General features: G+C 47.6%; 1 protein-coding gene across 2 annotated transcripts in view; it reads right to left on the bottom strand.

Moving 5' to 3' along the window:
- RASA3 (RAS p21 protein activator 3) overlaps positions 1–25999 on the bottom strand; it is an 886845-nt gene that overhangs the window by 444019 nt on the left and 416827 nt on the right. For both annotated transcript variants that reach the window (XM_085622738.1, XM_085622739.1), the window contains exon 4: positions 17338–17432. In XM_085622738.1, coding sequence (XP_085478864.1) covers positions 17338–17432 — 95 coding nt within the window. The remainder of the gene's footprint in view (positions 1–17337; positions 17433–25999) is intronic.

Below are 25999 nucleotides of genomic sequence, written 5' to 3' on the forward strand. Positions count from 1 at the left end.
AGTTAGCCGTATTAATTTTAAGCATTAAGGATTGGGTATGCTCGGCTAACTTAGCTTCAAATTTAGCCTCTAAGGTACATACTAGTAATGCAAATTGGTCTGGTGATAAATTAATACAGGCTGAGCTATTGCCTTCCTGCGATACGGTTCCATGGGCAATACTATTTGGGGCTTGGTGCAGAGCTTCCGCTCTTTTTTTAGTATGCTTTCCCCCCCTTTTGCTCTGTTGTCTCCTACAAGCTCTCACAGGTCTAGGACTAGGGGGAGCTTCCTCTAGATCAATAGTGGTTTTATCCAGAAGATCCATCGAAGGCTCTGGGTGAACCTGAGCTTCGACCGTTATGACAGGCTGGGTGCTCATACCAGTTGTATCCTCATTTGGGCTACCAGCCGCAGAATTGAAGATAATGTCAGGAGAAGCAGGAAGGCCCCCTTTGCCAAGAGAAGCTCTCCGGTCACTATTGATTTTGTTAACCACTTTAACTAGGTAATTATCGATTAGACCAGTTCCAGCAGCAGATTTAACATGTTTGCCAATGGGCATGGTCAGTAGTGGGGTATTACAAATAATACAACAGTAATAAACCAAAAGGGGGCAACAGCGCTAATGAGGATGTCCTGATTTTGAGAGGAACCTACACAATATCATTTATAATTACTCCAACACAAGTTCAGGCAAGGGCCACAGGCTGACAAAGTCTCACGTGCACAATGTCCGTATCGATCAACTAAGAGCTGTGGCCCAGCCAGGCCTCCTCCGGCCCCTGACGGCCACAGACGGCCCGCCCTTTGCCCAGGCTTAGCCCGCGCGAGGTCCCGCGACGCGGGGGGCGGGATCAGTTAAGTAGCGCCTCCGGGCGCGCAATATGCTGTGGTTCCGCTTCCGTGTCGCAGGGGATCCTGGGTATTGTGGTCCCGTCGAGCGCTCCCCCCACACAGCGGTCACGATGTCGGGCGACGGCGGGAGGGAGACGCGGAAGCCAGCAAGAGAACCGGTAGCCCCAGGGATCACAAGGCCACACAGGTAGGCAGCAGGGATCAGGCAAACGTGGTAACAATCAGGAAACAGCCCCCACTCTGCCGGGGGCGGGATCAGTTAAGTAGCGCCTCTGGGCGCGCAATATGCTTTGGTTCCGCTTCCGTGTCGCAGGGGATCCTGGGTATTGTGGTCCCGTCGAGCGCTCCCCCCACACAGCGGTCGCGATGTCGGGCGACGGCGGGAGGGAGACGCGGAAGCCAGCAAGAGAACCGGTAGCCCCAGGGATCACAAGGCCACACAGGTAGGCAGCAGGGATCAGGCAAACGTGGTAACAATCAGGAAACAGGCTCTATTAACCAGAAGTTACACCATGATCCCAGGATACAATATAAACCATCCCTGGATGACTTACTCTGCATGCAGATAGCTCAGAGGGTTAGAGTCAATGGAAAACCATAGCACCAGCTGCATGCGCAACCACACTTGCAGAGACATCATTAATAGACACTGCACTGAGACATGGGACATTCTGACACTATGACTGGTAACACTGTGCGGAGACAAATAAAGACTAGTAACAAATGCAAGTAAGGATATGGGAAGGTGACTATGACATGGGCGCCTTAATGCAAACACAAAGCCTACTGATCATGCTCAACAGATTTTGTGGATGGTGCAAGAAACTAACTGGCACAGGGTCAACCGAGGGCTCACAATAACTCAAATACAGGATCCACTGGACGTGATAAAGCTGGACTGATGAAAAGCTGCACAACCCAAACCCTCCTGACCCCCATGAAGCCCACTCCACTGGCAAAACAAACAATTTCATAAGACTGTGGTTATACTCAGACTGGTGAGGTATATAAGTGATGCCTGTGCATCTAGGGTGGTTCCTGGTCAATATGGCCTTTCCAGAAGCAGCTTTCAAAGACAAAACATAAATCACAAGATCAATGTTAGAAATGGGTTTTCTGGTTGGCTAGGGTTTGCACCTAAACCAGGCAGAATCCACTACTCTAGTCAGGATAAGGGAATTACACGTCTGAAATATCCCCTGCTCACCCCCTTGGTAGCTTGACACGAGCAGTCAGGCTTACCTCAGAGGCAATGTGTAAAGCATTTGCACATAACACACAGTAATAAAGTGAAAACAATACAAAAGGACACCACACCAGTTTCAGAAAAATATCCAATATTTAACTGTGTAAAACAAGACTAAAATGATAAAACAAAATCCAACATACAGTAATACACAATACCAATAAAGCAAAAATAGACTTTATCTACAGTTCCTTGAAGTCGATAGCTCTGTCCGGGACTATCACGGCGCCATCAGCAAACAAATCCAAACAGTTCTGGCTGATTGAGGCATCGCAAGCCAGCTACGGTGTCGGAGAGACCCGCAAAACATTGCCTTTAGAAATGCAGGGCGTCGGTGGCTTTTCTTTGAGCTCCGAAGAGCCAGCGTTGGTTCCAGAGGTTGGTGCAGGAGTTTTTCGGCCCTTGAAGTCGCACGCGTTGCAGGTCTAATTCCAAGAGTTTGACATCAGGAGCGCCAGCAGACGTCAGGGCTGTAGTGTGAAGTGAGGCAGCGTGGGGTGCCCTCAGGGCACAGTGCAAGCAACGGCTCGGTGACGGTCGTCCAGCGGTTTGAGTGAAACCAGGGCTGCAGTGCGAAGTAATGCGGTGCTTGTCATGGTGTTGGCAGGTCACAGTGCAAGCAGCGGAGTTGCTGTTGCTGAAGCTCTTTTGTCGGTAGACCCAAGACTGCGCTGCAAGATGGGACAATGTGTCATGTAGGGCCAACAGGTTGCGGTGCAGGCGAGTGCATTGGTTGACGATCTGGAGTCGATGGCACTGGCATTGGTAGGCTAAAGCTGCAGTGTGGGAAGGGGCGGTGAGTCGAGTAACCTACGTGCGGTGCCCTCAAACCACGGTACAAGCAGCGGCACCGATGTCAGCTTAGAGAGGCGTAGTTGGTGAGATCAGGGCTCCGGTGCAAAGTGGGACAGTGCTCTGTGTTCTCCACAAGCAGTGTTCGCAGGTCATCGAGGTGTCATCGGGGATACCAAGGCGGTGGTGTGAAGCGAGGCAGTGTGGAAGTGCGGTGCCCAGAAGTCAAAGCGCAAGCAGCGGCTCATGGCGGTGTCGGACATCGTCGTAGGTGAGACCAGGGTTTTGGTGCATAGTGCCACGTGCCCTCTGAGGTGCCTTCAGTTCATGGAGCTGGCAGCGGTGTCGTTGATGTAGTCGGGTTACCTTTTCCCTCTGCGGCAGCTGAAACATCCAGTTTCAGAAGCCGGTACCCAGAAGATGTCAAAGTCTTTGATTTCCTTGAGACTTCCAACAGGATGCAAGCTTTACATCAAGCCCTTGGAGATACTTTGAATGCAGAGAGAACAGTCCAGTCCTTTCCCTGCCCAAGACAGAAGCAGCAACTGCAGACCAACCCAGCAAAGCACACAGCAAAGGGACAGTACTCCTCCTGGCAGCTCTTTCAGCTCTTCTTTCTGGGAGGTTCCTTAGTCAAGCCGTAATCTAAGGTTCGGGGGCCTGGGCTCCAATATTTATACCACATTTTCCTTTATTCTCTTGTGGAAAAAGTCTCTCAGCTCAGTTCAAACCAGTTCTGTCCTCTCTGGCCCAACTTCCTGGCAGTAGGTGGAGATAACATTGTGCAAGGGAGGCAGGGCCTATTCAGGTGCAAGGGAAATCTCCTCCAACCACTCTAAATGCAGCCCAGGGCTATTCAGCCTAGCTCTGAGTCACCCAGGAAAGAAAGGACACATCTCAACACTCCCCCCCCAGGGGCTGTCTGCAGTGAATGCACACCCCCAGCACCTACCACTCCAAAACCAGACAATCAATAGACAAACCAGCAGAGGCACATATGATGGTTAAGCAAGAAAATACCCACTTTCTAAAAGTGGCATTTTCAAACACACAATATAAAAATCCTCATTGCTAAAACATGCATTTTTTAAACCCTGAGTTCAGGCATACTAAACGCCACTTCCTTATCTTGTCCAAATATGAAGTTATACTTGTAAGATGTTACTCAGTAGCCACCATTCTATCCTATGGTAAAGATAGCCTTTCAATCGTGAAAAATCGATATACACTGTATTTCACTATCAGGACATGTCATGCGCACCAGTACATGTCCTAACTTTCATATACACTGCACCCTGCCCATAGGGGTACCTTGGGCCTACCTTAGGGAAGACTCACATGTAATAAAAGGGAAAGTTAGGCCCTGGCAAGTGGGAGCACTTGCCAGGTTGACATGGCAGTAAAAACTGTGTGCAGACACTGCAGCAGCAGGTCTGAGAACCCTTTGAAAGGATGCTTGTGTGGGTGGCACAATCAGTGCTGCAGGCCCACAAGCAGCATTTGATTTACAGGCCCTGGTCACACACAGTGCACTGTATTAGGGACTTAGTAGTAAATCAAATAAGCCAATCATGGAAATAGCAATTCATAAACACAATTTACATAGAGAGCATATGCACTTTAGCACAGAATAGCAGTGATAAAGTGCCCAGAGTCCTAAAACCAACAAAAACAGGGTCACAAACTGGAGGCCAAAAAACAAAAAGTCTGGGGATAAACTTGCTGAAAAAGCCAGGTCTAACATACAAACTCTTAGGCTAAAGGTTGCAGTTTCTATAACATGTTTTTTCCATGATCATGATAATGTAGTTAAATACAAAGCTTTTGCATCCAAACCAGCATTTCACTGTGTGTCTTCATGCAGGTGAATATCAGAGGCAGACCAAGGAGCACTGCTGGGAGGGTCTATTTAACAGTTACATTTCATGAGCCTCACGTGAACTACCACTTCCCTGGTGAGAGCTCAGAATCAGCCTGTGGTCCAACTTCCACCTCTCACCTCAAAACCACAGCTTGCCAGTAGTTTCAGTCTACTAAAAACAACTACTGGCAAACAGGAAAACAAATCTGTTCAACTGCAAGGGAGTGTTTCGACACAGCCTCATATTTCCTGAACGGTAAAAAGAGAAGAAACAATATTCTTGATAAAAGGCTGAACAATAATATTGTCTTTGTATGTATGAATGATATTAAACAAAATTTCAATCAAGGGCTCAGGATTGTTTCTCTGACGAACTGAACCCTTTAGGGGATCAGATGCTCCATGTCAACTAACCTAAAATGCTCCAATCTCAGCATTTACTTTTACACACTACTCAAATCTGATACTTTTCTTTTTTTACATATTTTTATTGTTTTCAAAAGAAACAAGCATTGGCATAGCCAATAGGTCTCACCTTTGGGACCTTATAAGTATTTAGTTATGCAGCAGGTCCCAAAAGTGAGACTTATTGGCTATGCCAATGCTTGTTCTACTTTTATGGTGATTTTTTTACGCCTGCCAGGTGTGTGTTGCAGGCTTTGCGCTGCTTATCGCTGATTTCCTCATCGTGCTTTGGCCCATCGCGTGTTTTTTTGTGTTGTGGTTTGTGTTTTTATCTCCATCGAGGTGGTTGTGTAGAGGACATTGTCCGCGGGTTCGGCAGACTATCGCATGCTACTGCCTTGTTGTGAATTCCACGTTGTCACGGGGTTAATTTCCCGCGATAGGCTGCGATATTGAAAGTTGCGTAACGCTACTCTTGCGTTAGTCTGTCACACGTTCTTGTGAATATACCCCTTAGTGACAATGAAGAATGGAGTAAGTTTACAAAGTAGGTTAACTCATCAGCATTGGCTGATAGTTTTTTAATTTCTTTATTTCTTTGTGTGAATTACAAGTAGGGTGACTGGAATTGCGTGATGCTCCGTCTGGGGCAATTTTCCCATAATTATGGATTCCCAACAGTTGTCACAAAATCCACCATCTCGGCATCATTTTTAGTTCATAATAAAATTGTGTTTCCAGTTCACACAGATCAAAATGTAAAAAAGTTACAAAAAAGGAACTACGACTGGTGCTACACAGTGGTGGAACCTTTGCTAAGTTTAACTGGTCAGCTTATAGTTGATCTGCTCAGGGATCAAACTGGTACTAATGAGTTGAAGGTATTCCCCAGACAGAATTTAATGTATATCTAAATGAAAAAAGAAAGAAATTATTCTGTCAAAGAATGTGCTGCATCAAGCTACATAATTTTCCTTTTCTTGCTAGAGTATTTTGTCCACATCTCTGCATAATTTGGTACTCCACTGCCGCATAATTCCATCTGTTTTGAATATAAGCAAACAATTAGCAAAGACCAATTCAACTACCTACAGTTTCATAATGATGCTGCCGCATTGTATCACCTAAGGCAATATTATTTTATTGCAGTGTCTATTTTACATTCCAGGATCACACGGATAGACTCACACAAATGCAGGCAATTATAAAATCACTGTCCTCGTGAATTGTTCCTTAAGCACATCAATACATGTCAAATCAGGGTGGAAGGGAAATTCCACCTGGAACCATTTTTCCAAATGGAGGAAAAACAGAAAACAAGATTTGCATCTGAACCATAAACTAGAATATTCACTGCCAGGTGAAAATAATTCAGTTTACAGTTAGGGATTTGTAAAGAAATGTAAAACGTTCCTAGTTGTTGTTGTACACATACTTTGGAATTTTTGTGAGTGCTAAATAAAATAACAAACAATCGTTAGGCTCATAACTTGACTTATTAAGCAATTATGTTTTGTGAATCAGACCTTGTATGTTTCAAAGAAAAAGAGTGTATCTTCGAAGTTAATAGAGCCAATCTACTTACAGTTCATTACAGTATCCATATCGAGTTGAAGTTTCAAGTTTGTGTAGCTATTAGCATACAGGATTAATGCAATACAAAATACCCAAGTGGAGGTATAAATCATAATAAATGAGCATACGTGCATGTAGATAAAACCCAAACATATATCAAGTAAAAAAGAAATCATTAAATTAATATAAAAGTGTTTAATGCATTATGTAAATACACCATACACAAACTTACTACATCATAATCTAAGAATGCTGGACTATACATACACAACCTAAAATAAAAGTTAATCGCCCGAGTTACTAGGTGCCATCTTGCTAGTTTTTAGGTCTCGCCTGGTGTAAGACTGCGCAGACATGTTTTAGGGTAGATTTGTCTAGTGGACTTTAAGCCCCGCCCCTCGTTTCCATTGGCTGGCGTCACCGTTTATGCTAAACGGTGGCCAGCCATTGGAAAAGAGCGTCTAGTGACATACACTTTTCTCTTTTAGAGCCGTCTCAGTTGGACTGGCTGCCCCGACTTACTGCTGGCGTAAAAGGTTTTCTTATCTTTCTGGGGCCAAACACATGGCCCCATAAAGATAAGAAACCAGTCATGCGAGTCAGTCCAACTGGGACGGCTCGCGAGCCAGTCCAACTGGGACGGCTCTAAAAGAGTGAAGCAGTGTTTGCTCCTCTGTTTGTTGCTGAATGGAGTGAAGATTTTCTTCAGCTCGCGGGCTCACAAGCGCGGATGCGAGCCTTACCTTGCCTTCAGATGCGGGGTGAATCCAGCAAGCCGGGCAATTCTCCTCTCCGAGACGCTCCCCGGTCCCAGGCCGAGCCTCACTTCTCTCTTCGAGCGTGGGAGAGCCCTCTGGGCTGGGGACCAATCCCAGCGTGGCACTGGGATGACGCGGCAGGAATCCTGGAGGGTTGGGACCAATCCCAGCGTGGCTCTCGCGTGGAGCGTCCAAGCTCAGGGAAACACTCTCTCCCGCTGGGCCAATCCCAGCGCGGCAGAGAGATGATGTCAAGGGGACTCCGGCCTGCGGCGGTGAGCTTAGGTGCGGCGATCTCGGGGCCTGGGCCAGCGATGGCGGTGAATTTTGGCTTCAAGAAATGCCGGCAAGGAGGAGGAGCCAAGATGGCTACCGGGACGGCAGCGTAGACTCCCGGCTCCGTGAACCTCCGCATCCCGCACGGATATCCTGCACGAGATCCTCAACCTGTGCTACGCGGTTGTGTTTCTGAAGGAGAGTGGCACCCGACTGTGTGACTCCGAGGTTTCTGGCTGCGGTATCGCCGGAGAAACGAGCATTTGAACTTTGCGGCCTGTGCGGCCCTGGAGCCGGGACCTCAAGTGGACGCCGTGGCCGGGTGGCAGTTCAACAACAGCGGCCTGTTGTGACTGGGCGGAGGCGGTCCACCGGAGCGGTGCCAAACTCGGCCTACATTTCGTCGTGGTCGTTTCTACTGTCAAGTGTAGCGGTCCGGGTGCATGCCCGTGGGTGCAATTCTCAGATCCTCCGGTGGCTGCCCCTGCCTTTGATGGTGAGCTGCCCGGCTGCCGCCCGTATCCTGCCCTGATCCTTGCGGGCCGCCCCCGGCTTTTTACGGGAGCGGGTCCGTAGTGGGGACGACTGTTGCCCGTGACCACGCAACGGATAACTTTTCGCCTGCCCCCGGAACCCGGTCACCAGCGACGTGGCCATCGGGACGCTTGTCCCAGGGTCCCGGCCCCGGTGGGGGTCGGGCGTACTTGGCGGCCATCTTGTTGCGATGAAGCCTACCATCCTGTCCGCTGGGTCGCAGCGGGATTGTGAGAGTGCGACTTTTGGGAGTGTGGCGGCGCGATCGCAGAGAGCTGTGCTGGGGTACGGCGACCTCCTCGAGGCCCTTGGTGCTCTTCACTCCTCCTTGATTCATGGTGTCGGGGTCTTGGGGAGTAAGCTCGACGGTGTGGCGTCGGCGTTGGGGCAAAGGCGGCCCGCCTGTCCGCACGTACATAGGGCCTACCCACACTGCGCACAGGGGGACACTTTGGCGGCCACCCCTGAGGTTAGTGCACGGCTGGACACTCAGGCCAGTATGCTACAGTGTGTTCGTCCAGCTGAGGGCTTGATCTGTCCCGGAGGCGTCGGACCTGAGTGGGGTGTGGTAGCCTCGTCCCGTACGTGCCCTCCTGCGACCCAGGGACAACTCCAGCAACTATTGTCTGCTTTGGCTGCTTCTGCCTTCCTGGACCTTGAGTGCAGTGCATATCCTGGGGCAGTACTGGGAAGCCTGTTTCTCCACGCTGCGGACTGTGTTGATGCTCAGAGACTTCCACCCCACCTGTGTGCGTCGCTTCTCGGACGTTTTTGGACTATTCTCTACCTTGGAACGTTGGATATGGTGCTGAGTCGAGGGGTAGGCATGGGCAGAATTCCAAAGAGTGGTCAGGGATAAGGCTGATCCTTCAGGGGTGGTCATCTAGTGGACGGGCGGGCTCAGGGGTTGCGTGCTCTCCTGGCATAGCTAACAGCATAATAGGTGCATAGTGCTCTCCATCTTGCTTTGAGAAGATCGCTTTTGTGCTGTTTATTGTCCATTTTGGGGGAAACTTACCGTGCGGGAGGGAGAAGCCGGGGGTATGTTTTGAAGGCCCTCCTCCAGTTTATTAATACTTTCTCCACCCCCCCGTCTGGTGGGGTTCTTTTCCTACTTCTTTTTCCCTCTTCTCCTATATTTCGGGTCTGGTTCCAGGGCGACAGGCACACTGCTGGGGGGGGGCCGTACTCATCTGCAGAGGTGCAGGGTGGGGTGTTGGGGGAGGGGATTCTTTCGTCTTTTATCTCTTTTTCCATGGCCTCCTTTTTCTTCTCTGATTCTTTTTGTTTTTTCTTTTTCTGGGATCAGTGTGATACACCTCCTTTGCGATGACTCGTTGCCGCTCCATGTGTACCACAATTTCCGGGGTGCTCTCCGGGAGTTCTGGCGGGGGACTGCAGGCGCAACTGCTTATGATACTCTTCCTCATCCTGATGTTCTTGTGTTTGCGCCATTGACCTAATAGATTGCTGTAAATCGTTTACTTCTATTACTATGCGTACCTGTAATTGCTGTTTGAAAATTGTCTGGCACCTGATCCTTCTGCCTTGTTTCATTATAAAACGAAAACCTTTTTCTCCTGGTGCCCTACCTACGCTGTTCACAGTATTAGCACCACGATTCTGCTCCCCGATGTGCTGCCTGTGTTTATACTTGCCTGTTTTTGCTCTGATTGCTTAGCGGCCGGCCCCGGGGGGTTGTAGGCCCATACTTGTTCTCTATTGAACTGTCAATAAATGTTTTCATAAAAAAAAAAAAAAGAAATGCCGGCAAGACGGGTCCGAGTTGTAATTAGGAATAGTAACACATCTCTCACAGCTGCTGTCAGTGACACCTGTATTAGTAACTGTATTAACCGTATGAATCTAGAACAATGCCTCCAGTGCCTCCTAAAAAATTATATATTCACCTGGTGGTGCGAAGTATGCCGCCAGTTTATAAAACTATATTAACCCTGTGTGTGTACAGAGCTTACCGGCAGCGTCACCTACAGATGTACATTAACCCTGTTGGTTTATATAGGGTGCCGGCCTCGTCACCCATAGAATTACATTAACCCTGTGATTGTACATTATATGCCGGCTGCGTCACATATACAAGTACATGAACCCGGCCTGGAATTACCATTTGGTATCAGCTCTGTCGGAAAGTTCCCCAGGGGTGCCCTCCCCCCCCCCAGGGCTGGAGAGAGTCACCGGATACACTCCCCGTTGCTATCAGATGCTGACAGAGCAGGCTCGGGTCACAGGCGGAAGTGTGATAAAGAGCATTTAATTAAAGTGCCCTGGATGCAGGTTCCAGCGGGGGTCATGCGGGGTCACTCGGTCTGCAGACACACCTAGGGACCCCAAGCGCCCATGGTCCACACCCCCTGTACAGAGGGGGCACCCCTTCGAGATGTCACAGCCGTTACGACTCATTCGCAAGCTTCCCTGAGCACCGCAGCTTGTGCCGGGGTCACGTGGTCCGCAGATACACTCAAGGGCCCCAAGCACCCATGCCCCACACCCCCTGTCCATAGGGGGCACCCCTTCGAGATGTCACAGCCGTTACGACTCATTCGCAAGCTTCCCTGAGCGCTGCAGCTTGTGCTGGGATCACGTGGTCCGCAGATACACTCAAGGGCCCCAAGCGCCCATTGTCCACACCCCCTGTCCAGAGGGGGCACCCCTATGAGATGTCACACCCCTGAAGGCTCATTCGCAAGCTTCCCTGAGCGCCGCAGCTTGTACCGGGGTCACGTGGTCCGCAGATACACTCAAGGGCTTCAAGCGCCCATGGTCCACACCCCCTGTCCAGAGGGGACACCCCTTCGAGTGTCACACCCCTGACGGCTCATTCACAAGCTTCCCTGAGCACCGCAGCTTGTGTCAAAAGGCCGCGCACTGGCCTCGCAGCACTCCTAGGGACTTCTTTCCCGCATTAAACAGGTCGGCTTAGTTTGGTTGGGCACAGGGCACGCACTGGCCTCGCAGCACTCCTAGGGACTTCTTTCCCGCATTAAACAGGTCGGCTTAGTTAGGTTGCGCGGACTGACCCCCCCATCCCCCATGCGCACAGGTTGGCACCAGCTGCAGACGTGCTGTACAGTCACCTAGTTGGACCTTGCAGCGAGTACATTTTGCGCACAATTTACCAAAGACTCGCTCGGGTGTTGCACAGACCACACTTTCCGCACAAGCCGGCATACTGCGGACAGGTTTCATACTCATCTCGCTTGGGCCCTGCACAGATCATAGTTTGCGCACAAGCTGGCACAGACTGCAGACAGGTTGCACACTCATCTCGCTCGGGCCCTGCACAGATCATAGTTTGCGCACAAGCTGGCACAGACTTCAGACAGGGTGCACACTAATCTCGCTCGGGCCCTGCACAGGCCATATTTTGCGCACAAGCTGGCACAGGCTGCACACAGTGCCTGAATATGTAATGTAAATACGGTGCTCATGTACAGCGCTCCAATACCTTCAGGTCGAGTTTGCGCTATATAAAAGATGCAAAACAAAAAAAACAAAAAAAACTCATCTCATTTGGGGGCCTTCCACAGGCCATAGTTTGGGAACAAGTTAGCACAAATTGAAGACAGGGTGCACACTCCTCTTGCTTGGGTCTTGCGCAAAACCACAGGTTGCGCACAGGTTGACACAGCTGCAGACAGGTGTGCACTGCTCTCGCCTTCTGCAGCTAACAGTTTATGCACACGCTGGCACGGCCAGACTCACCTCCCTGGGCCTTGCGCTGGACAGAACTGCACACAGCTTGGCGCAGCTTGACCCTTCTCCAGGGCTCTGCGTTGCGCACAGGCTGCGCCTCCTCCGCGGCTTGCAGGGCTCCTCTCGGCTCCTCACGGACACTCTGAGGCCGCCCTTCTTTATAGAGCCCATCTCAGCGGGCAGTCTCGGCTCTTTTTTCCTCTAAGCCCAGAGCCCAGCAGAGGGAACCGGGGCCAGCCCAGCCCTGTCTGGAATCTTACAGCCAGACGGTGCCCATACAGGGGCCGACCTTGGCCCCAGGGGGCGACAGTGGGGACTTCCTAAAGAAAATCATTCCGATGGGCCCCTGCCCCTGGACACTCATCGGGGCGCAATGTAGGAAGACTCCTTTTCAGGGTTCATTTTCTTAGGAAATCTTCCTAAATCGCCCCTTTCTACTGATATTTTCTTCAAATGGGACCCCGTCTTGCCCCCGCGGGGTTCTTCTCCCTTTCACGACTGATTGACTATTGAAAGCTCCCGGCCCTGCAGTGATGTGGGTTGCTGTTTAGGAGTATCGTACAATGATTTCGACTTTTTGTCACAGACATTTACATTGAAATGTAAAATCTCCATTTTGGTACAATATTGGACTTTGTAACATGAGTCGATGTCTCTCTCTACAGTTGTCTGGCAGCGAAGGGGACAGGAGGAGAAAAAGGCACAGAATCACGGGGGCAACAAAGGGGACAGGAGAAAAAAAAAGCACAGAATCACGGGGGCAGCAAAGGGGACAGAAGGAGAAAACAAGCATTGAAAAGGCAATAGGTCTCACCTTTGATTAAGTTAAAGACATTTGCTTTGCTAATGGTATTATATAGCAAAGCAAATGGATTCAACTTAATAAAAGGCGAGGCCTATTGCATTTTCAATGCTTGTTTATAATTGTCAAGCATTTAACTGCTTTCGAGATAAATGTTAAAACTCTAACCAAGGAACCTTCCAAACCTAATTCCAGAGCATCAGTTCAGACACAAATGTTGTATCCTTTCAAGAACACTTTCTCAAAAGCCAGAGGTTTGGACACATTGTAATGATTTGAATAAAATTCTCTATCCAGTTGTGCAAAGCCTGCATTTAATGTTAATAGTCCGACTATCCCTTAGGCCTACACAACTTACTAGGTTAATTTTCTCAAATCCTACCTTCATAAGGGCACTGTGTCTCAAAGGATTTAAACTGTTCAGCAAATATGGCTTAGGAGTTGACTTGCCAAAAGATTCTTAAAACAGCTCCATACTAATGTCTTTAGATCTTTTCTATACCTCTGAAGACACACTTCATGAAGTACCCCCACACCCACTTGAGCTTGAAATGATCACTGGCATCAGTAGCCATAGGTATTGCCGTCTATAGCACTCAAAGGAGTTGTCAAATGCCTGTTTTAGAGGAACCTTAATATTACAAAGTACTTTTCAAAATAAAATGGTGAGGGTGTTAGGTGGGCTCATTCTTAATGTGCTGGCATCCATTATTAAAGCTTTAACAGCTCTTTTCGGTATCACCGCAATGCCCAATGGAAGCCTCGTCATCCACTGAGGGGTGGTGGGTCTAATGCAGACGAACCTGCACAAATGAATGCACTCTATTTCATTCAGCGCTGTTGAGGATGTGTTGGCAAAAGTGAAGCCACAATTCAGTAAAACAAGCTTAACCTCTTCAGTGCCCATGACGAGATAGTCTCGTCATGGAGCATGGTTGCGCTGTGCCCATGACGAGACTATCTCGTCATGAACCCCACCCACTAGTGCAACGCCCGGCACAGGAGGGGGAAAGGGCGTGGCACTGAAGGGGTTAACCCCAGCTTCGTAGACCTTCGGCATAGTAAACACAGAGGTCCTACCATATTGAGTGTTTGCATGAGAGGCTCATTACAAATCCTCTTAGTGCAACCCTTCTAATCAGTGAGTGAGCTTTGCAGGTTAACGTTTCATCAAATATAATGCCAAGATTGGTGCACCGACATGCTGTTTCTAATTGTACCCCTTCTGCAAACCAGGAGTCACAAACAAGTGATTCACTACAATTCAGAACTTGGCCTTTGCGTTATTAATGACCAAAAATGTGATTTTATTTTGTTAGACCTTACAAAAGTGTTTACTTATCTGTCCACCCTGATACGTGCTGGGATCGTTCGCAGAAACTAACACTGAACTGCATCCGATGTGGACTGTAAGAGGGGGCTCTAGGGAGCCGTCCACAGGGAAGTCTTTTACTGGGGAAGCCATAGCAGGTGGGGTTATAAGCTGCTATTACCTCTGCCAACCAAAGGTTTATTTCAAACCGGTAACAGTGACGGTCTCTATCAAATCTGAAAACTCACTTCTGTTTATTATTCCCTGTCACATGTGGCCTCTTTCTGTCTCAGCGCTGGCGACAAGCACACGTTTGCCGGGATACACATTCATAAATGGCTTTTGTGACTTGGCCGTGGGATCTGTCCGGCTCCCAGCCCTTTCCTCTGATAAATACACTGTGCACCGAGCAGACACCCGACAAACACAACGCCCTGGATTCAGGCAGAGGCAAAACTAACGCCGAATGTACCAGGGTAGTTAGTATAAAAGGAAGCGAGAGGCGCTAAACATGGTTCTGAATACTTTTGCTGCTAGATAAAAAAACTATGTACAGTTATTACACAAGATCAGATCATGCACTGCTATGGCCATAGCACCTTTATAGCTCATTAAGTACACTGTGTTTAGCCCTGGACAGTGCATTCTGGGTGTTGTAGTCTTATTTTACTCCGGTCGAGATATTGAGGCTAGCGCTCCTGCAATTAATGATTTGTGGGTGAAAAGTTCTAGAGTGAATAGGTCACACTAAGTGCTGTCTGGCACAGTGCCTGAAATGGAAGATTAGAGGTGCAGGCTGTATCAGAGCAGTTGCTTGTGTACCTGCTTGTTCCTGAGATGTGCCGGTGTTCCAATTAAATTAAAAGTGCCATGTTTCCCTTGAGAAGTGCAGGTACTCTCCTTCTCAAAATAAGCCGCACAGCCGAGCGGACTCGAAGGCTCGTGTGTGCCTCTGGAATGTATACACATTGTGTCATGTCCCGAGAGCCAATGCACAGGAGAGGAAAGATGCATGCCAAGTGACAGTCTGCCAAAGTGCTGGGGAACATGAGGGGCACGAGATTAGAGAATTAAAGTGACATGAAACGGAGAGGATGAATGAAAGGACTGGAGGATGAAGGGGCGAGAAAATACGGATTGTTTAAGCAATAAGGGACATAAAATAAGGCAATGATGAAGTAAAGAAGGACGAAAAAAAGGGAGACTAAAAGAGTAAATGGAACAAACAAGGAACAAGAACAGGGGAACAGGAGCCGTGCAAAACAAGTAGTCCGAGCGTTAAAGAGAGTGACATGAGAGACAAGCGCGCGCGCCTCGCGCTGCAAGTAAAAAAAAAAGGAGGCACGTCTGTTGGCGTGAGATGTGCGCGCACCATGACGAGAGAGGATAGCCAGATGGCACCTCTGCTCGTCATTGTGTGCGTAACCGCAATCTCTATGCCACCCAAAAAGCTGTGGTCAGCTTTTTAAAGCCCACTAAATGTCTCGCCAGAGAAACGCATGCACTGGCTCAGGCGAGACCTAAAAAGGAACAGCACTTAAAGCCACTGTATGATATATATATATTGCACCATAATAGTCAGATTGCACGATTGTAAATCAAGATAAAATAATGTTTTATAAATTTGATATGTTGGGTGAGGCAATGGAAAGGGGTTTATATTAAAAACACAACTCGGGGGCAATGTAATCTTAAGTATTTTGGGGGCCCAGGCAAGGCATATTTTGGAGGCTCCAGACCAGAACCCATTTGAATTTCGTTACCCAGTTCCTGCTGATTCAAAACTATGTGATGCCAAACAACACTAAATTATATGTTAAACCTTAAGAGGGTCACACAATAACAGCTGAACTAGGTTTTGCCCGGGACGCGAAAAGGGTGATAAAGGATAGCAGTTTAGAATTAGAAATACAATAGACCAAGATCAAATAAAGAGAAAGTTCAGTTTCATTGGGGGACCCTTGGAAGGAAGGGGCCAATGGCAATTGTTCACTTTCTCCATGTCTTAAAAGGCCTCTGCTCTGGAGGTCAGGCATCAGACGATACAACAGTGCTCGTACCAATTATCTCAAGCCACATCCTATTCCACTTTCTCATCAGTTCTGACCTAGAACATATTTAGTTTTTCCTCAACTGACAATTACTCTACATCCCTCCTCTCCATTTATCGATAAAGAGTGAAGGTTAGGATGAAAGCTTGCAGCTATCGCATGACTATCCTCTGACAGGCCAGCAACAAGAACAGACCCTCACATTTATATTTAATTCTGCCTTTCTGGGGCTTCTGAGCAGACCCTTAAGACCGAAATCCACCCTATTTTCACCCAAGACATCCACTCTCCTTTTCAGCATGTTTAATACTGTTTCCCAGTGTACATCAATCGCCGGGCATTGCCTCATCACAAGCATAAAATCAAACATGAAGGATGATCACCTCATGAAAGCATGTTGGCGAGCAGGGAAGACTCCTATGTAAGATCAGTTGGCCGCCTTGAGATAAACAAACCCATAACATGGTCCAACAGAGTATTAGATGTCCAATGAAGGCCCACGATAAAAGAAGCATGTCCATGGTGTCATGGGGGTGAACTGATAAACTGATCCAGCTCCAACTACAGATTCCTCATTGAAGGGACAAGGCGAAGCATGCAGAAAATCCTGTAAAAGTCATGCTCCTTTTGCAGAGAAATGGTCATCCCCTTTACCCTGATTACTGACAAGATTAATTGTGAGTCAACAACAGAAAGAAAAATTATTAGAACAGGACAGCAAAATTAGCAAAGCAGTGAAACTGTGCTATCAAATAGCAGCATGCCTAAAATGGCCCAATGACCTCTAAGATGCATACAGAACAGTACCGATACATAATAATGAAAAATATATAACAATTGAAATATTTGACAAATACGCCCTCAATAAAGGCTCAAGAGATTAGCACCTCAGTTCCTAGTAAATATAACTCATGCTCACGCCATGCACTGCTTATGACTCCACATATTACATCACTCATGCCATGTTCTATGACATCATTGATAACATCTCAGATGACATCTGAAATTACATAATGTACTTTTACATACAATCTCCCTGAGATTCATATGGAAATTAGGGTCGGTGAGAACATACAACATGATGCTCCTGTTCTACAACACAGATTCAATAACAACAATTGTAGCAAAACTACCTCCATCCTGCACCTTTAGAGTCTTATTAACACTATCTTACCTGTACTTCAGAATCCGCATCAACATGCTGTACTTGGAACCATGTATCTCTATTATGGTATTTCTGTAAATCTTCCTTCTGAATGGCTACTTTTCCTAAAAATACAAAACAATGAAGACGATAGTGAATACCATTTGTGCAGTGTCTTCTCAAAATAGGTCATGAAAAAATTAGTTAAAGAACACCGGCAGATTGGAAGGCTTCCCTCTTTTCCACCCAACACGTTTTCTGGGCAACGAACAGCCCACCATACCAATGTTTCAGACAATATCAATGAGGGTGACAAATGGCGGTTGGCAAGTGTTAACTTTCAGTGGTTAAAATGGGAAAAAAGAGACAGAAGATATAGTGCGGAAACAAAATTGCTGGGTGATTAAAGGATTTTGTACTGTGTGTGATTCAAGGTCCAAAAATGACTCATTCGTTGGGATAAAAAATTCAAACATGTTAGTACAGTACATTTTGAGCTCAAATAATAGACACCACTGTTCCTATTGCTAAGGTGCTTATTTACAACTCTGCACAAATGGACAATATACAGTTACTGTTGGACTTGGCCCAGTTACTAAATAATCATGTGTATTCAGGATGTTAAAAGAAAACCCTTAAAAGCAGTGCAACAAAACATTAAAACAATAAACAAAGATCATCAGCTAAAATAATACACATTTAACCCGAAGTAAAAAAACGGAAATCATATAGGTAACAATTAACCTTGACAAACAAAACAGCTTCATGAACAACAACAAAAAGGCATAAGGAAAGAAATTTGCTTAGATAAGAACGGTGCCTACACCACGTAGAGGCAAGATACCTTAAAAAGAAAAAGTTAATAATCAATGTTAATTTTCTTTTTGGTCGATACTCTTTCTAACTTCAGGTTCCTCACCTAAGAATATCCCTCGGGCACCACACTGGGTCAGGAGACTTTTCATAGCAGTGCACCACTAGGTGGCATCCTGTAGCTCAAGCTGGTTTCATACCATTCCAGAAGTGACTGAGCAAAGCTGCATATAAGCACCACCCCTGCGCACTGATGTAAGATTCCTATCTTTACTCTTTACGTGCCCTCAAACAAAGAGTGTGAGCTATTGTTGATAAATGTGTGCTAAATATTCATTTTGGACCTTTCTAATTTTTAAAAAGAGGTCACTCCACAGAATGGGGAGGTGAGAGCAGTGACAAATCTGCAGCTAGATACAGTATCCACCAGAAAGAGCGTTACCGAAGGTACGTAACCTAACCTTCTGATGGATACTTCTCACTGCAGATTGATTACCTTAGGAATGATACCAAAGCAGTACCTTCCCATGGTGGAGGGTGTGTGGAGTGGGCTCATATCAAAGGGTGTTACAGGACCAAGTGGGCAGACATGCTTTTTGAATGTATGAACGAACATTCGTATCACAGATGTCAAGGAAAGGCACTCCACATCCTACCGCAGTGGTAGCAACCTAGCCCTGGTGGAACCGGCCTTGTGGAAGCTGTTTCATGGCCAATACATAGCAAATATTAATACACTGGGCTATCAACCTGAACAAACTCCTCTTCAATGCCACCTTCCCTTACTGTGCTCCAGAGAACCCCACAAAAAGCAGATGGTCCACTCAAATGTACTTGGAACAATATATGTACAAGTTTAAAACCCTTGCGGGATCCAACTGATGGAATCTCTCCACCTCTATCGAGAGGTGAGAAAGAGGAAAGAATGATAGTAGAGTGATGGATTGCTCAACGTGGAAGGTTGTCACAACTCTTGGTAAGAAGGATGCTCAAGTCCTCAGCACCAAGGATCAATTTGTCTGGGAAAAAGGCAGTGAAGGGCAGTTACACTGAATGGACCTGAAATTAACTCATGCGATGTCAAGATGGTCTTCTTGGTCAGGAGATGCAAATAGCTGCTATACACAGGCTCAATGGGTGTATATATGAGGAATGTCAAGATCAAGTTATGGTCCCATTGAAGTATCACACATGACTTGGGAGGAAACATGTGTGTCACACCTTCAATTAACCTCATCACAACAGGTGATTGGAACAAGGACAGTTGGTCTAGCAGAAGTCAAATGGCTAAAAATGGCAACAAATATGCTTTGATAGTTGCACTGCAATGGTTTAATAGCCTTAAGACATCACAAACAAAAGAACATGTGACAGTTTCACCTGAAAGGGGTCACTGTTGTGAACACCATACCATGTTACAAATTTGTCCCAGCACAGAGCATAAATAGATTTTGTTGAAGGAAACCTGCCAGAATGTATGGCATCCATCACTTCAGGTGGCAAATCAAATGCAGTCGATTGCTGCCACTAAATGTCCACTCATATAGGCATACATTGTGTAGATTCAGCCGGCCAATGCTGTGATGTTGCTGAGACAACAGATCCCTGAAATGTGGCAACCTGAACATAGGACAAATGCTCATGCCCAGAAGTTCCAGGTACCACATTCTCGTGGTCCACTACGATGATTTAGGCCTGATTATTCTTTCAGAACTCTAGGTAGGAGAGGCAAAGGTGGGAAGGGGTACAGGAGTCACATGTCTCATTACAACTGGAGCAAGTCTGCTAATGAGTATTGATGCATAATCTCCAACAAGCAAAATGGTTGACACTGTGCGTTCTGGATGGTGTTGAAAAAATCTAGCCAGGGTTCTCCCCACCGTTGGAAGACACCATGTGCCACCTTGGAATGTAGATGCCACTTGTGATATGCCTGTCGCCCCTTGCTTAGTTTGTCCACACTAGCCTTCAGGAACGCTGCCAGGTGGTTCACAATTATAAAGATACCCTGAAACTCCAACCACCTCCACAGATGCAAAGTCTCCTGGCACAAGACCCAGGACCCTACTCCACCTTACTTGTTGCAGTACCACATGGCTGCAGTGTTGTTCATGAGAACCCAACCAGCCCCCCTTGATGTACAGCAGGGAGGCCTTCAGAGCCAGACAAATGGTCCATAACTCCAGCAGGTTGATGCAGAACAGGTCTATGCTGGAGACCAGACTCCTCTGATCACCTTCCCCAGATGAGCTTTCCAGGCCAGCAGTGATGTGTTTCCCATCACTGTTAGTTCCGGGTGGGGAAGGGAGAGGGGCCTGCCACTGAACCAATGGTGTTTGAGATGACACCGTTGCAAATGTTGAGTCATCTCTGCCAAGATCCAGATGGTGTTGGCCAGATTGCCTTGATGCTGGGCCCACTGGAACATCAAGTTTCATTGCAGCCCAAACATGTGCCACCTGGCATAGCTAATAGGGAGGATGCACGAGGCTAAGAGGACTAGAAGCCTCAGTGCTTCTCTCAGTCCTATCCATGACTGAGCCTGAAACATCAGAATCATAGCCTGAATGTCCTGGGCTAATTATGGCACAGGAAAAGCCCTGAACTCCACTGTGTCCAGGATCATTCCAATGACTGAAAGCCTCTGCCAAGGAATCAGGTGGGACTTCAGTTTGTGTACAGTGAATTCCAATGATGTCTAGAAGTGTGTCATCATCTGGACATGGTCTACGATTTACTGCAGAGAGCCTGCCTTCCACACCAGTCAGCGAGTTATAGGAATACAGGTAACCCAAACCTCTGAAGATCGGCAACAACCACCACCATCACTTTTGTGAACACCCCAGCGGAGCTGGTGAGGCTGAAGGGAAGCACAGAAACTTGAAAATGCTGCTCACCTATCTTCAACCACAAATAACTGGGAGCCATTCGTGACTTCAGATCCCCACTGGTTGAGAATGCTTCACTAACGGCAAACTAAACATTTGTTGCCTGTTGTGGAAGGGAAAGAGGAATTGGAAGACTGAAGACCCTGAGGGTTCACAGGCTGCTTGCCAGGCCTGCGTCCACAGCCGCTAAAGTATTGGGGTGTCAGCTGCATCGCTGCCTGGGAAGGTTGTCTTTTTCTATACCCCAGGCCTCTGGATAGCCTTTAAACTTTCATCACTGATGTGGAAACCGTTTTGCAGGGGTCAACAGCCCTAAGGAGCACATTGTAGATCACCTGTCTTTAAAGTGTCCCAAATCAAAGTATGCCTTCTCTCAAAAATATCAGCCCATTAAAAGGCATAATCTATAGGGAGGCATGTGAATCACTGGAGAATCCTATGGATTGCATCCACCCATGTCCACAAACACTGGTATCAACCGCCCTACGCAGGCAATCTGTAGCATTTAAGCTTCTGCAGATAACATGTCCTGTCCATCATGTATCGCGTCTGGATCAAAGAGGCCCTAAGATTATACGAGACTGCTAGCAAGATCTCGCTGGTCATGATTTGAAGAGCATGTGTGTAGGGGCCCAGCAGGCAAACTACATTTCTGGACCACAGTACTAGACTGGTGGAAGAAAATATGTGTTTGCCAAAAACATCGATCCTCATGGATTGCCTATCCAAAGGGGTGGTAGGAAATGAGTTTAGTTTCACCTTAATAAGACACTCTAGGGTGGGGTACATTGTGAAAATATCTGTTTCACCAGGTGCCAGTCTATGGCATCTAGCCACCCTACTATTCAAAGGTGGGCAAGAACAAAACTTCAACCAAGTAGCTATCAATGTATCTGTGAGGGCATCATTACAAGGAAATAAGAGCTCACAAGTGACAGACCTGGGCCGCAGATTTTCTGTCAGAACATTAATTTTGGTCTCAATGGAGGGTAGCTGCAATTTAGGGCCTCAGCTGCCCTCCAAACCAAAACTGCAAATAAGGCGCTATTTCCATTGGTGGCACATATGGCAAGTACTGGATTGAGGTGGTAGAAACCAGTGTGGATCTCAGGCTGGATTAGAAGTCTTTACTGCCCTATTGGTTGGATAATGGCTCGTGAGGAGACAGATGGCACCAACGAGGGAGCCACTGGTGGTAACCCGACAGGAGGCCCCTGCGGTTCTATGTGGCTCAAGGATACACTGAAAATCTTCAGTATGACCTCTTTGAAGACCTTGAGCTGCTGCTGAAAACTACCCTGCTACCCTTGAAACTCAGGGCACATCTAAAGAAATGGTGGATTTGGTTCTGTAGACAAAGACCTCGAAGGAGTGCGCCAGACATCATGATGACCTTGTGCCTTCTCTCTGGAGTCAGAGTGGTGGCATGGTGTTGAATCCCACTTTGTTTCTCATATTTGCTTTCGGACTTGGACGTTTCAGAGGACTCAGAGCACAATGTTGAATGGTCACTGGAACAGCTTCATGATCAGAGCCAAGTCCGGACCTGCAACTTGGAGAGCAATCTATGCAAATGTTGATTTCTTCTTGTGTTCTGAGACATACAACTTTATTTCCTGGTCTCATATCACCTTTGGGGGATTGAGGGTGCACATATTACATGACCTAGAGCTGTGTCTCGAGCCCAGACATCAAAGACTCACCTTGGTTAACCTGTCATTTTCGCTGATGACATCATTTCCTGGCACACCATGAGATTGTTTAGAAGTCATTGGAAAACTGATAAAAATGGGAGCGAGGCTCCGGATCTGCGTCAGAAGGTGCAGGATGAATGCAACTGAAATCAGTGTGCAGTAGTGGTGCTTATAAGCCACCTAACAATGCGCATGAGCACTGCTATAAAAATACATCTCTGGATCCAGTGTAGTGCCAGAAGGATATTCCAAGATTAGGAATTAGCACTTAGAAGTAAGTATCCATCACAAATTTAGTGACTGTAAAAGTGATAATGGAAATGGTGATAAATTTACACATCTGCAATATGTCATAGCAGCTGTATTTCCGATAACTCATAAAAACTGGCCTTAGCAACTTCTTTCTGATATTAATGTATAAGGGACAATCCATCAGGAAATGGTCAATTGAGTATTCTCTGTGAGTACTGTAAAAAGATAAAAACAGTCCACAGGGTCCCCACATTTTGGTAAATTTTGTCTAAAATGGCTCCATCATAAGTAAACACACTTTCTACCTTGAACATCTTTGTACTACATGTATGTAGAGGCAAACTGGTGAGCCTAAATCTTCACATCACTAGCTCCGTGTTTCCAGTTCCAAATAGGCTGTTTTGCATGTGATCTTATTGCTGCTGGTGATAGTTCTCATTTATACCATAGATTGTACGATTATATTTTTCCCAATGATGAGTACAATTTAATGAACCATTGTATTGATGACTGTTAGAAATTGGATTTCTGGTTGGCTAGGGCTTGAGCCAAAGCCAGGTAGAAACCACCACTTTTTTCAGGGCAAGGGAGTTACACGCTGAAGATAACCCCTGCTCACCCCCTTGGTAGCTCAGCACGAGCAGTCAGGCTTATCCCAGAGGCAATGTGTAAAGCGTTTGCGCAACACACACATGCAGCAGCAACACACTAGGCACACAACAAAAGAAACTCCACATAAGGTTATATAAACAAATAGCCTTTGTATTATCATAAACACATTAGAAACATAATCGCACATTTACACTGTGGAAAATGGCACTAGGCAATATTCACAGGGGATTATATACAGGACCAGGCCAATCGGGCCACGGTCAGAATCATCAGAACAGGTAAGTAAATGCAAAACGCAACCATTAACTACTGGTACCATAATGACCTAAGCATTACCACATTAGCATTGGACACCATCCTAAAATATCATAACATGACATTAGGCAATACCACATTAGGCCCAAACCTCATAAGCATAAACACATTACGCAATAGGCCTCACCAGCATAAACACATTATGCATAAACATCCTAAACATAAACACATTATGTCATAGGCATCTCAAGCATAAACACGCATTATGAATCTCATTAGACCTAAACCATATTACGCCTAAATCATATTGGCATTATCATCACTTTAGGCATCACATCCGGGGACACCACCCTGAGCATAAATCATTAGCAACAGTGCCCCACCATACCCACTCTCAGCGGGTACACCTAAGGGAAAAGCCTTAGGCATAAATCATTCACATATCATGCATCATCACTGTAGGCATAAAACATATTAGGCCTAAACACTGAATTAGCCCCTGAGCACCACAGTATCACTGTTCGGGCACACACAGCTCGTTACCCCTCCTGGGCGTCACTGTCACTGTTCACGGGCACCAAATTCAACCAGGTCCCCTAGAGCCCACTGGCCCTCACGAGGCTTCCACCCTGGCCTTCCGGACTGCCGATGCAGCCACAGCAAATGTGCCACACAAGAAATGCCCTCATCGGTAGAGAGACTTCCCTCCATCTCCTTTCCACCGTAAAAAGAACAATGACCCAAGGGCAGGCGCCCGCTGCTCCTCCTGGTGCTCTTGATCAGCACTAAAAATGCCCAACACCGTCAGCCCCCACTCACCGGGACTCTTCCGCACCAACTGGTGCATGCAGGCATCAGCAGGGTGTTTTGGGGGAGTCCCTCTCACCGAGGCTCCTCCAGCCAGGAACTCAGCAATGAGAAAAAATTGCCTCCGTGATGGAGCGGCCCGCTCTCTGGCGGGTCCGCTCGGAAAATAGGCGCCGGCAATGTACCCAGCCAAGCCCTCACTCACCGGGCTATCTCTCTAGGGACACCTCCGGTCTCAGGTTGAAGGCCTGCGGGACTTCCCTCACTCTTCTGGTCTGCATGCCGGGCTCCCTCACACTCACAGGAGCCCCGTTGACCCGCCGCACTCTCCTTTGTCACTTCTCTTCGTCCGGTCCCCCTTCCTGGGACCAGGGCTTCTCCAGCGCGGGGACAGCTCGGTGACTTCTCACGGAGGCGGGGTGGGCTCCCGTCCTCCTTCCGGCACCACTCCGCTTTGCCTCCAAGGTCATGCCCACAGTCAGGCAACCTTGCCTGTCTTCCTGGTCGGCCGCGAGCAGCAGCTCCTTCTCAGGTCGCGGCGGTGATTCTTCGGCGCTTTCAGAGTGCGGCGGCAATGCAGAGTAGGCACCCGCCAGCAACACAAAAGCAGAACCGGGGTGGGCACCCGTTATCGAAATAAGCATCGAGGCTGGGTGGGCACCTGCTCCTCGTGGCAAACTGCGGTGTGGGCACCCGCCAAAACCAGGTGCATAACGCGGGGTGGGCACCCGCCGAAAATATCCATACAGCGGGGTAGGCTCCCGCTCTCCCCAACAAAACGCAGGGTGGGCTCGTGCTTTACTAGCAAAGCACAGGGGGGAATCCCACACGTCCGGATTCCCTCGCAGTCTCACGCTGCCGACGCCAGCTCCTCTCCTCGGCTGGTAATTTAAATATAGCGCTCAGGAGGCACAAGATGTCCAAAAAAGTCCTTAAGGTTAAAGGGGCATAGATGGGCCCAGGGAGGCCAGCACACAGGGCCCTCCAGCAGGGAGGCAAGCCCTTGTGGTGGTTCCTTCTGGGCCCCAGCAGTAGCAAGCCCCCATCAAGTCCAGGAACAGCACAACACATGGGGTCACAGCCCCTACATTTATATTACATCCCTCCTTTGTCTGCACTGGCACAGGGGCTTGGGGAAACCAGACAAAACTGGTTCAGGGGGGAATTGGAGAACTCTGTTTACCAGGCTCCTCATCTCCTTTGTCAGGTGGGGGCTCGGTCATCAGACACACCACAGGGGGCGGAGCCAGCATTGTAAAGGGCAGGCACAATCCTATTTAGGGACCAGGGACTTCTCCTCCCACCACTCCAAATGCAGATGTCCCATTCAGCCTAGCGCTAACTCACCCTGCCCCTCCTGGAGCCACACAC

Source organism: Triturus cristatus, chromosome 8 (assembly GCF_964204655.1).
Source record: "Triturus cristatus chromosome 8, aTriCri1.1, whole genome shotgun sequence".
NCBI lineage: Eukaryota > Metazoa > Chordata > Amphibia > Caudata > Salamandridae > Triturus > Triturus cristatus.